This window comes from Gallinula chloropus (assembly GCF_964237585.1).
Source record: "Gallinula chloropus genome assembly, chromosome: 11".
In the NCBI taxonomy this organism is placed as follows: Eukaryota; Metazoa; Chordata; class Aves; order Gruiformes; family Rallidae; genus Gallinula; species Gallinula chloropus.
This window is the reverse complement of record NC_140096.1, coordinates 20,098,439-20,111,085: the sequence shown is the minus strand read 5'-3', so window position 1 is coordinate 20,111,085 and position 12,647 is coordinate 20,098,439. Positions and strand designations below refer to the sequence as shown.

Below are 12,647 nucleotides of genomic sequence, written 5' to 3'. Positions count from 1 at the left end.
GGGGGGGGGGGGCGGCGAACTGTGACAAGGTCTCAAACTTTAATGCTAATGAAAAGAGATAATATCATAAGATATATTCATATATGTCTAGCAAAACAATTGGAATACTGGGGGGGGGTTGAGGGGAAAAGCTTCAACAGACAAGCTGGTTTTATTTCAGGATGCATCTTCAGAGAGGTGAAATGGAGTTGTCTCTCTCCAAATTCTGTGTAAGCAATGCTAAAGTCAAACAGTTTGGGTGGTTGCACTGCCTAAATCTTCCTTGTATTCCTAGAAAGAGCATCAGGAACTGTCCACAAGTCACTGAAACAGTGCAGTGAAAACATCATTACTATTATTATTTATTATTATTATTCCCTTCTGTTTGGTTGGGAAGTTCTTTTTAAGCTTGCACTTTTTTTAATGCACTGAATCAGCACCCTAAATAAGCACTGTTTTAGTAGCTGCATTATGGGCTGCACATAAGGAATATCCACTACTAGTTCTCCAAGATGTAAGTCTCACATGGATAAAATTCAACACCCTGTAATATAGAATGGAAGTGATAGGAATTTGCAATTATTGTTGTGACTTTCATTTAATCTTCAGCTGATAACTGTGCTGATTGATCTAGATTCCAACAGACTTTGCATGTATCCTGCATAACAAAAGAAGGTCTGCTTTGTTATGTGACACACTGTCCTGTAAAGTGTGGTTCTACTCCAGGAAGTGATTTTAGATGACAGCAATCAGATCTGAGCTGCTCAACCTGAGCGTTCTCAACCGCTTACTTCGGGGATAAAAATAAGGTATTGACATTTTATTCCTTGTTTCCTAAAGATTTCATTTCCTTGGCATCAGGCTGTTGACCCAAATCCTCAGTTGTCTACCTTTACTTTCTAGCGCTGCAGACAAAAAGGTACCTAAAAGCTAAGCCTGGCTGTAAGAATCTAAAAGTGGACTACGTGCTGGGTGAGGGGGGAATCCAGTTGGATTTTAAACTGTGGCATCTCTCTACTTTTAATCTTAAAAAAAATAAAAAATTAAGTGCTGTCAAGATGGAAAACAAACACTGAAGTCTCTGATCTCACTTTTCAAAGTACACCCACACTTTATAATGCTGTTTTTAATCCTCTGCGTTTGCGAAGCCTTTAGGCTAGGTTATGTGTTAACCCTATCGTTTCCACTGTCAAATACTAATCAGTGTATTAATGAGCTAAAGGATGACACTGTTTATCCAGAAGCAAACATAACTTTTCTCCAGCAACAAATGAACAGCTGGAAAAAGGAATACAATCCACGGGGTTTAAAGCAGTAGTGTATGCAGTACATATCCTGGTGACATTTTGGTTTACTATAGATTGTTGAAGTGTAGCTCCTATGAATTTGTGTGCTGGAAATAAATTTATATACCAGGCCATCATCCATTTTATATTAAGTTTTCCTGAATTAGAAATTGGCCACAATCTCTTTACCAAGATTTAAGTAGACAGTACTTCTCCTGATAAAACTCTCCACAAAACTAGAAGGGCACATTAATTTAGTATTGGAGAACATTTTATTGCTGCGTCTCTGAAAGAAAAAGCTAATAGTCCTGTCCCACTTCTGACAAACATACTCTACCATTTGTGCCTGTCAACTAAATAGGGCTAGAAGGACTAGGGGACACAACAGGAATAACATCATCATGAAGGGAACATAACTTAGTGGCAGAGAAATAGGAAATCACGGGGTCATTGGTTTTGAGTTGACAAATACTAAACTTGGGAAATTATCCAAATTCTCTCTTTTTTTTTTTTCCTAAGGAATACTTAAGTAAAAATTACATTGCTGCTTTAAATTCACTGTGAAAGGACAAGTCCATTTTCACATTTAAAAAATTATCAGTGGGACTTTCTGTTGAATTACCCGTTTCCTTCTGCTTGAGTAAAACTAAGCATTTAATGTAAATGCAACATTCTGCACTGTATTCATCATTTCTTATGAGAATGTCAAGATTGTGACTCATATGTACCCTTTTATTACTTTACCGAAGTTAAATAAAACTGTGTGACTTTTGTAAACATTTATAAATTGCATTTTACATCTTAGCAACTTTCCTTCTTTACAAGCATCTTCAACATTAGCAAGAGATCCCAGTATAATAGCATCATGCATTAAAAAAATATACAACCAACGACAAAACACCACCACAAAAGAAACCCCCAGAAAAATTCTATTTGCTATTGGAAACTGATGTGTCTGCCAGGATTAGTCAGACTCACCTTTATTTTAAGTTCTGGCTTTAAAAGCCCTACCTGCCCCCACATTTCATAATTCTGCCGTTCTGCCCACGTACCAGCGTGCCCTGACTTCAGTCACTGGAAAGCTGTTTGTCCCGTCCCACTCAGTGGGTGAGGGTAAGTTTACTTCTTAATGCTCTGCACAATAGTCAGGAGTAATGGCAATTACTCAAGAGGTTCAAACAAGTCACAAATTTACTTTAAACCTCAGTGGAACTACAAAAGAGAGCAGCTTGGCAAGAGTTACTGCAATACCTACAACTCAGCAGAACTGTAGAAGGCAACGGCTGAGCAAAACGTGTCATGGTATTGCCCTAATGTGCCAAAAATTAAATTGGAGACAGAAAGAGTGGTGGAAAAGAGAAGAAAAGAAAGAAAGGTATCACCACTCTTGTTTTCTGCTTGCAGTTGTAGACCTGAGGTGGCAGGCACCTGCTGAAAACACGTTTCCCCTTTTTCTAACCCCATGTGCCTGCCCCACAGGCGGGGGTTCCTCACCACCGCGCAGGCGTGGGAGCGTTCAGGATGTCACAGAGATGAGTCACTTGGCTGTGGGGGTCTTGGGGAGCTCACTGCCCCCGCCCCGCTCAGGGCCAGCCGAGCGATCTCTCACAGGCACGCAGACGCCTGTGAAAGACAGACGGTCTTTGTTTGCCTGTTTCAGGAATGGGGGAGTTGGCTCCCAAGGCAGTAGCTCATGGTCACAGCCCCCAGTTATCAGTCTCTCCCTGCCCACATCAAGGTGGGAGGTGGTGGCCTCGCTTGCTAATCAGAGCCTTACGCCGTTGCTGCTGAGTTTTTGTTCAGCAGAGGTGAGTAATCCAGCCAGCGCGACGCCAACGTTTCCTTTACTTACTTTCATGTTTACTTTATTACTTTGGGCCTAATTTTGTCCTGATGATGTCAGCTGTTCTTTGATGCTCACAGAAGTAGGTGGGGAGTCCTCTGCCAAGAAGATAAAGGCATCTAAAACACCATTTGGTATGTTACTTGGGAACCTACATTCCTTACCTGCAAGAAAACTCCATAAAGTAACAGACTCTCTCTGTTAGCCACTGTTTGCCCACAGTGTAACTCTTCCAAATCCCAGCACCCTGCTAACAACTGCCGTGCACAGCACTGGCCGCTACGTGTACTCTTCCTTGTTTGCAGTGATGGTAGGAGTTGGGCAGACTGGTCCCCAGCAGTTCCACCCATTCTGTGAGTAAGCATGTATCAAAGCACTCAGCTCACAGTACCCTGGGGAGTTTTCCAGCTAATTTGGGCAAAAGAAAAAAATAAAATCCCTCAACCAAACAAAAAAGCCCCACCAAAAAAACACCTAAGCCCCAAATAAAAATCCTTCTCCCTCCCCTGCTATTCCCAAAGACCTGGACAAGGAAGTTACAAACTGTTGGTAATCTAACATGGTAAGACTAGAGGAGTTGAGCTGTCATTGAAAAGAAACATGCTACACCCATCTTTAGAATTAAACTTTTTTTTATTATTATTATTTTTGCCATAGAAAGCTCTAAGAACTAATATCAAGTATTGATTAATGAAAAGTAGAACACAGCTTTTAAAAGTATGTTAAGGAAAGACTGTACAACTATATACATTACAGATCTGGCAAAAACGTGAGTGTGTCACACGGCACAGTTCCTAGGCAATAGCTTTAGAACCCAGTGTTCAATGTATATAGTCGTCAGCTTCTGCATCTTTTGATAAGCTGCATACCTTAACAGTACAAAATAAATAAGCAGTCAATTGTTATCTCAATATTGGTTTCATCCACATACTGGAATGCTATGGTACGAATCCCCAGGCAGTTGTACATATTTTGCAGCAGATCCATTAATGTTTCTACAGGTGTATAAATGACCGTGAGGTTTGTTACCATACTCTGTTGAAGTGCTAAATTCTTATATAAGGGGTTTCCCCCCCCCCCCCCATAAGTCACTCTTTTTCTTTTGTTAGCACAAAGCCAATTTCTTAGTATTTACATCAGATTTTTCATTAAGTTAAACTGGAAGCTAAGTGTTTACAAAAAAAAAAAAAAACCTCCCACAAACAAAAATTAAACAAATGTAAGTGCAATAGCCAGAAATCTAAATATAAAAGCTTGTGGCCCCATAAAAAGTTTTAAAAGAATGCATTTAGTATGTTTCCAAACCAATAAATACTGGAAGTGGAAAAAAAAAAAAAGTTTTACATGACCTCTGGACTTTGGATATCAAAAATCACTTCCAAGGAAAACTGAAGACCCTGAGACGCATGCAAGCACGAGTCTTCTAGCAAAAATAGTTACAAAACCCTAATTTTCCAGTTTTCCTCCATAAAGAGACCTTTAGTAGGCACAGTTTAATTTAAGGTTTTAAATATATCAGCAGCAAATACTGACAGCCATCACATTTAATGATTACTGAATGTACACTTCGCAAGGTGATGTTTAATTCCAGATGTGTCTTGTCAAGGAGATCAGGAAGCCTCACTACAGCACACACCCAGCTCCCTCAGAGCTACCTGTGCTAAGAATACAGGCCACCAATACTTATGTCTCATGAGGATTATGTTTAACTGCCAAAATGCCATCTCAAGACAACATCCAACCTGTAACATTTGCAAACATACCCCGTTCTACTCAAAAGGGTCTGAAATAATGATCTGGAAATAACTGCCAGTATCAGGTTCTTGGCCCACAAGACAGAAGTGCTGAGTATTACATGCAGAACCCAAACAAATCCTCCTCTTTCTCCCATCCTTACTCATACAGCTTTCTGGTACCCTTTTTAATGGCCCTGGCTGTATTTGAACCATTTAAACGTCTCTCTCTGCCTAGAGTACTGTATGCCTAAAAACTTAACTGTGAAGGTCACAGGATCAAGTGCTTACTTAAAGCATGATGAAGGAAAGAAAAACATTTTGCTGTAATTTAAGCAATGAAAGGTTACAATAACTAACTAGTACTATGAGTACTATGCATGACAATCTCAGTCCTGCCCAGAACTTGAGCAGTTTTCATATTACCATTTACAAAAATTCAACAAGTCACTAGACTTGAAATGCTAAACTATGACTTGTTTTTCTCAGATCTCCCATTTCCGTTCAAGCTGGACATCTAATTTACCTTTTAAGTGCTTAAACATGTACCCATTGCAAGGAGAAGAAACAAGGACAGTGCAATAAACCTTAAACTGAAAAGAGATAACAAGACAACTGCAGCAATATTATACTTTGGATTATGATGGAGGGTCTGTCATCATTGTTGGTTTATTTCTCTTCTTTCCACACCTAAAAATTGTGGAGAAAAAAATTCCAAATCCCTGTTTCACTTAAAGATCTAGCCAAATAGGTATACCAGAGCTTCAACAGTCTCAGTGCTAAGTCAAAACAACACTTAGACTATTTCCATTTTAAGAAGTAAATTTCAAAGCCTTCAGCTGGAAAAAAAAAAAGGCAAAAATCCCACATTACTTTTATCCTATTACTTTTTTTTTTTCTCTTTAATCCCAGACTGAAGCCCCCCTTAAGAGCAAAAGAAGGAACAGCACTTTATTCCAAACTAACTACTGACATCTTTTCTAGTTCTAAGAAAACTGAACATTTTTCCCTCAAGCTTTGAAAAGGCAGCATTACCTCCTTTCTAAGTGCTCTAAGCTTCTTCACTTCTGAGCTTTGTGGGGTTTGGTTTTTGCTTCCTACCCCACTCCCCACCCCCAGCCCCTCCACTGCAAAAGAATCAAATGTAATGGTTCAGACAGTGACTACTCTGCTCACCATACTGCCAAGCATAAGGAAAGTTTGTTCGAGTTAGCGCTGGGTACGTCTTGTTGGGAAGACCATTTGCAGGGAGACACGTTCCTTCACAGTGCCTAGGGAAGCAGGTGCCAGTTGAAAAATACACTCCTCCAAACTACTGGATCAATTATTTTGGACCCTTGCAACAGTGTATTGTTCACACACAAACCAACCCTGAACTGTGGGTTGGGTGGTTTTGCTGGGGTTTTTTAAATGGTTCCATATTTGAGAGACTATGACGCGAGGTCGTACTGATTTCTTGGTTAACATCGAAACACAATTCAGCGTTAAAGTGCTAACATGAAAGGGTTTACACAGTAACTATGGGTACAGGAAATACTTCAGTTACTTTAGAAGAAAGATTTCTAGCTCTTTAGAAGTAACTGTACCTTTTCAAGCTACAAACCTCCAGATTTGGATCAAAATTAACATACCAGAAAACACCGCCAGCTCCTTAGGAACACCGTATTCTCCACTCAAGTAAACTTGCAGATGAATTGTTTCCACAAGTCACCTGAAGCTACTAATGATCCATCTACGTGCTACCTTTTGATGACTTGTAAGAACAAGTTAACTTGTTTTCTCTTTAACATTTGATTTTACAGTGATTTTTCAACTGTTCATTTAAACAGCTGCAGTATTTCTGCACAGAATCCCTTTTCCAGCATTTTAATGCGTTTCAGTAAGATTCTGGTATTACAAACTCAAATTCAGTACTTCCCTCCGACTGATTTTGTTTAAAAATCGCCTCATTTCCCTGTGGAATGAAAATGTCATCCCAGGTAAGCTGTTTGGCCGGAGGGTTTGATGTCGTTCCTTCAGTGCCATCCTTCCCTGTGCCGACACGATAAACAATTCCACCCTCGTTTATCACTGGTATACTGCTGGAGTGATTGGTAACGTACGCGTACTGTCTGATCTGCAGGGACCTGCACGGGTGCAACCGATAAAGCTTGGTATCTCCAGAAGGGTCTTGGCTGTGAACTGATCTTATGTGGGAGGCGGTGATTTGGTAGTTGATGAAAGACTTGCCACAGGTCAAGCACTGGTACCTCCGCTCGCCGGTGTGGTGGATTTCATGCTTGGTGCGGTACTCTGCAAGAGGGAAAACCTTGTCACAGTATCGACAGGGATACTTCTTCTCCCAGGAATGGACGTTAAAATGTCTCCGTAAACTGGTCAGACAGGCGTACGACCTCTTGCACACAATGCAAATGTAGTAGACTCTTCCATCCACTATGAGCTCGTAATGGTCGTCGTGCTTTACCTTCATGCGCTTCCTGTCTGGAGAATCACCGCCAGATGTTCTAGGCTTCTCATCAGGCTTGGCTTCACCTTCCTCGGAATCACCCTTGACAGGAATGACTATGTCATATGTATCCTCTCCAATGTTGGCATAAACCTTACAGCCTGTGGATAAGCCACCTATTTCAGTTGCTGTATCTAATGTTATGATCTTCTGCCCTTCTGCCACGTGCGTTGATGCTACACCTGAACCAAATTCCTTGTTGTTTCCAGTAAGGACATCTGAGATCTTTATTTTAAATTCTCCTGGTTTAGAAGACGGCTCTTGTGAAAACGTAACCACCTGTTTTTTCTGTACACCTGATCCTTCAGTGGTTACTGCCTTGGGTACAGAAGGCTGCTGAACCAAAGAGCTACTGCTGACTGAACCAGGACTAGAGGAGCTAATGATATCGACGTCGTCTTCAACAACCTCTTCATCATCGACAGCAGTTGTTTCCACTTCAGTTAAGGAGCCATTATTAGACGGCGGCTGGTTCTCCTCAAGCAGATTAATGGTAGGGGGTACATGGGTTTGATGGGAGGAGCTAGCATTGAGCGATGAGTTCAGCAGAGGCTTGTTTAGCACAATGATACTAGGAGTCAAATGCTGCGGTGCTGCAGAGGCCAGTGATTCGGCACTGGATTTTGCTTGGTTTGAACTCAGCTGGCTGGCAGGCAAAGTGAGTTTCTGAGCTGCTGTGGCACTCACCACGTGCGGAGAGCCGCCGCCGCTGCCTCGTGACTTTTGGTCAGACGCTCCAGCTGAATTTGGGCAAAGCTGGTGGTCCTGGACCGCAGCGTTTGTATCTTTAGTACATTCTTTCGGAGGAACAATCTCAGAGCAAAAAATGACATCATCATCATCCTCATCATCTGAGTCACTCACCGTAATTTTTGTAGTCCCGTATTCTATGCCATGTAAGGAGAATGACTGTGTTATAACCGGCATCCCATCCATTACCTCTTGACTCTCTGGTCTTATTACAGGTACTTGTGTTTCAGCATCCTTTTGACCTGGACTAGAAGTTTCTGAAGCACCATCTTTGACCTCCCTTGGCACGTCTTTTCTTTCAGGTGGAGCTATGCCCAGATCAGCTATGAATTTCACACCCAGCTGTTGCCCCGATTTAATCAGTTCATCCAGTAAATCGGATCGAATGCTGATTATCTTGGAACTATAAATATAATTAAGGATTTCTTCAAAAATCTCTGCTCTTATGAAGCTCAGTTCAACCACTTGCCCGGCCACTGAGAAAAGCTGGTGAAAATAAGTGCTTGAGGCCGAAAGGACGTTTCTGTGAGCTCGAAATTTCTGGTCTTCCACGATGACAGTAACATCACAAAAAAGCCCGTGGCCACGCTGTTCATTCAAAGACTGAAGGAGCACGCTGGAATACTGCGTATCCGTTGCCGAAATCAGTTTTTTCCCCTCCATTCCTACAAAGAGAAAGCAAAACGTATCCAGTTAGTAAAAATACAAATTTACAGTTTTCACTGCATGGCAACGTTCCCACGTTTGCTGTTTATTCCTTCTCTGAAAAATCAAACCTGAGATACCATTCATAAGCTTGTATGCTGCAGCACACTGCAGATTTGTTTCTTACTCTTATTTGTCCCTTCACCTTCTAGGCAAGGCACGTGCAATTCAGAATATATCCTCTACTCCTACAAGGTGATGAACAGAGAAACAACTGTTTCCCTGATTCAACAGCAAATCAAGTAAACTTGAAACCCAAAAAGATACAAGATTCAGGTCCCTCAAAAGGCTATGAGCATTATTATAGGTTTCTTTTTAATTGCAAAAATATTCCACACATTGTTATGGTAACTTCCAGGTTATTTATGGGCCAGGCAACAAAATCCATGCATCTGCGTGTTACCAGTCAACTGAGGTTAATGAAAACAGTGTCGATACTTCATTTCCTTGCCCACAAAAGGAAACTTCTTTTTTTTTAACTCCTCCTCATGTATTTGCAAGTCTGCTTTCTGTTTGAAACCAAGGTAGTGAGGCAACACAGCAACAGAACGGGTCTGTAAAGCCAACACTACCCACCCATACGCCGGCAGTCGCGATTCGATGCCAAAACCGACATCGAAATACCGTGTCGGCGCGTTACCAGCTGCAAGCCCCTACCCCCGAGCACTGCTTCGGTTCCGCACGCCTGGGAGGGCAGGGGACACGAAGAGGCCGAGCCCCCGGCCGGCCTCTCGGCCGCGCTGGCTGCGGCTGACGTGCCGCGGCTGAAGCACATCTCGCTCTCCGCCAAGGCCAACCAACCGCTCGCCCCCCTCTACCCCTCTCCCCCCCCCCACCCCCGCCGCCCCGGCGAAGTTTACCATGAAAACGGGCGTTTCGAGCCGGAGCCGCCGTTGCGGGGAACGCACCGTTGCGGGAGGTGTTTCGCGAGCGACCGCCGGGCCCCACCGGAGGGGAGGGGAGGGGAGAGAAGGGGAGAAGGGGGGGTCTCCGGGCGGGGCAACAGCGGCCGGGCGGTCCCGTCTCAGCGAGACGCAGCGCCGGACCCGGGCACCGGCCCGGGAAGCGGCCCAGCGGAGGCAGCGGGAGCTGACGGGCGGCGCCGCGGCGCGTCCAGGCCCTGCCCGCCGCCGCTTCCTGTTCAAGGCGAGCACTGGCGAGCCGCCGGCGGCAGCGAGAGGCGGAACGCAGCCCGTGGCGCGGAGGGGGAAGACGAGGGCCCGCGTTACCTGCGCTCCAGCCGCCAGCACCCACCGCCCTTCCCCGCACAAGGGGCACCGGCCGACACCGCTTCTCGGGCTCGGTCGCCGCCCCCTCCGCGCGGCCGCCAGGGGGCGCTGCACCACGCTGCCCTCCCCTGCGGGCCGCAGCGCTCCGCCCGAGCGCGCTCGTCACCCTTCGGCTCCCTGACCCGAAAGGCCTCGGGAACCTTCGGAGACGCTCGGAGGCGGGGCGATCGCTCCGCTGCCTCAACCGGGCGCCTTACATCGGGCCCTCCGGGCCGTGCCGTGCCCGGGCTCGCGGGGGGGCTTCCCCCGGCTTGGTCTCCTGCCGAGCACCCCCTGCGGCGCCGGCAGCCCCTCGGCCGCGACAGTGGTGCGGCGGGCTGAGGCGGCTGGCGGCTCCCAGGGCTCTCCCGTAGGCGCCTGGGGCTGTACCGTCCGGGTCAGCACCCCCCCCTCCCCTTCCCCCGCAGCATCTCCCGCCCCTTCGCGCCGGCCCTTCAGGGGCACCGAGGGCAGGTTACGGGCCCCGCGGCTCTGCCGGAGCCACTGGCGCGGGAGACGGGAGCTCAGCACCTCGGCAGCACCCTGCTCCACCGGAGGCCTCGGGGAGCTGAGAGCCGAGCACGCAGGCCTTGCTTCGGCCTCGGCGCTTCCTGCCTGGCTCCCGGCTCCCCTGCTCCCCTTGGCGCAGGCAAAGCCCGCAGCGAGCCCCCCGACACCCGCCGTACGCCTGGCCGTGCGCGGTAAGGCTGAGGCGATGTGATGGCAGCAGGTTATTTCCTCCCCGGGGGCAGAGACGGGGCTGGCGCTGCTCTGCCCAGCACTGACGCAGCTGGCACCGCCACCCAGCAGCGAGGGGCCTGTGCCCCGCAGCTGCACACCCGCGCCCGCCGCGGGACCGCGCAGGTCCTATTCCCGCAGGCCCGCTGAGGCCCTATTCCCCACAGGCCCGCTGAGGTCCTATTCCCCGCAGCACCGCTGAGGCCCTATTCCCCGCAGGCCCGCTGAAGTCCTATTCCTGCGGTACCGCTGAGGTCCTATTCCTCGCAGGACCACTGAGGTCCTATTCCCCGTGGGACCACGGAGGTCCTATTCCCCGCAGCACCGCTGAGGTCCTATTCCCGCCGGCCCGCTGAGGTCCTATTCCCCGTGGGACCACGGAGGTCCTATTCCCCGCAGCACCGCTGAGGTCCTATTCCCGCAGCACCGCTGAGGTCCTATTCCTGCAGGCCCGCTGAGGTCCTATTCCCCGCAGCACTGCTGAGGTCCTATTCCCGCAGGCCCGCTGAGGTCCTATTCCCGCAGGCCCGCTGAGGTCCTATTCCTGCAGGCCCGCTGAGGTCCTATTCCCCGCAGCACTGCTGAGGTCCTATTCCTGCAGGCCCGCTGAGGTCCCATTCCCCGCAGCACCGCTGAGGTCCTATTCCCGTAGCACCGCGGAGGTCCCATTCCCGTAGCACCGCAACGCGTGTCAGGCTGGGCTGGGAGCCGTGCGGCCGGCAGACCCCTGACAAAAGGCGTCTCTCCGCGCTTTCCACGCGTGGCCATCGAAGTGCCCTACCCACGGTGCGGTCTCTTGGAAACGGGCACTGTTGGTGAGTGCTCACAGAGCACCGAGATCACAAGAGATACTTTTTATCTCCCGATACCGATCTGTTCCTTTTTTCATTTTTTTTCCCCCCTATTAATTCTGAGGACTTGAACCACAGGGGGTCTTGATTCTCCTTCAAATTCAAAAACTGTGCCCAGAACAAATGTCCTTCTATCAAGTTCAGCCAAACGCCACGGTCGCTGGCACAAGCGCCTGCGGTCCGTCGCTGCGCACACCAGCAACAAAATGGTCTGTGAGCCCTTCCAGCCAGAAAATCACCTGCAATGCTCCCTGTCCTTGTGCTGCTGGCAGCAGACGTGCCTTTTTGAAGCGAGCCCTCAGATCTGAAATGTTATGTAGCCAGTTTCTGTTTATAGGGTTTTTTTTTTCCAAAGACTACAGTGAAGAAGAATAAATAATAGAAAAGAATGATCAGGGGAAAAGGCAGCCCTTTTTTTCATCATATAACCCTTCAATTAAGTTTTCTCCTTTGACATAGGTACTTAGTCGTTTTTACACAGGAGGTTATATTAAATGAAAGAAACACTATAATAATTTTAATGTATAACCCAATGCTCTTTTTCCTCCTCCAAAAATGCCTGATGGTCCAAATTAAACCACTTCTTAGCCTTTCATCCTTCGGCTTTAAGGGGTTTTCTTTTCCTCATTGCCTATCTCATTTCTAAGTAACTAACAGGAAAATTTACAGCTAAAGATCAGCACTGATTTGGAAGGAGCCCTGCTCTTGAGGTATCATCATTTCTCATAAATCAGGTTTGAACTGTTCACCCTCAGGCAGAGAAATGCTAATTTAAAAGATGCTGGTCTAGCTGTGGGAGTTGCCCAGTCTCCTTGATGTTTACCATTTTGCAGAAGCTTCTCTCTATGGTAACTTCTTATATCAGATACGAAATCTGAACCCCACTGTGGGTGGGTTTTGGTGGTTTAACTCACATAAAAACTCATATAGTGACAAATTGAACCATTTTATCTAAGGTATTGATAAGAAACATCTGGAACATATAATT

The 12,647-nt window shown here is 46.6% G+C and overlaps 1 protein-coding gene across 1 annotated transcript; it reads right to left on the bottom strand.

Annotated features, from left to right (window-relative positions):
- Positions 1–6,717: 6,717 nt before the first annotated feature.
- Positions 6,718–9,842, bottom strand: ZBTB33 (zinc finger and BTB domain containing 33; the record flags this gene model as incomplete). Its single annotated transcript, XM_084269339.1, has 2 exons — positions 9,711–9,842; positions 6,718–8,762 (listed from the first exon to the last, which is right to left on the bottom strand). Exon 2 carries the CDS (start codon positions 8,758–8,760, stop codon positions 6,718–6,720), a length of 2,043 nt encoding a protein of 680 aa, XP_084125465.1. The 5' UTR covers positions 8,761–8,762; positions 9,711–9,842.
- Between the last annotated feature and the right edge of the window lie 2,805 nt (positions 9,843–12,647).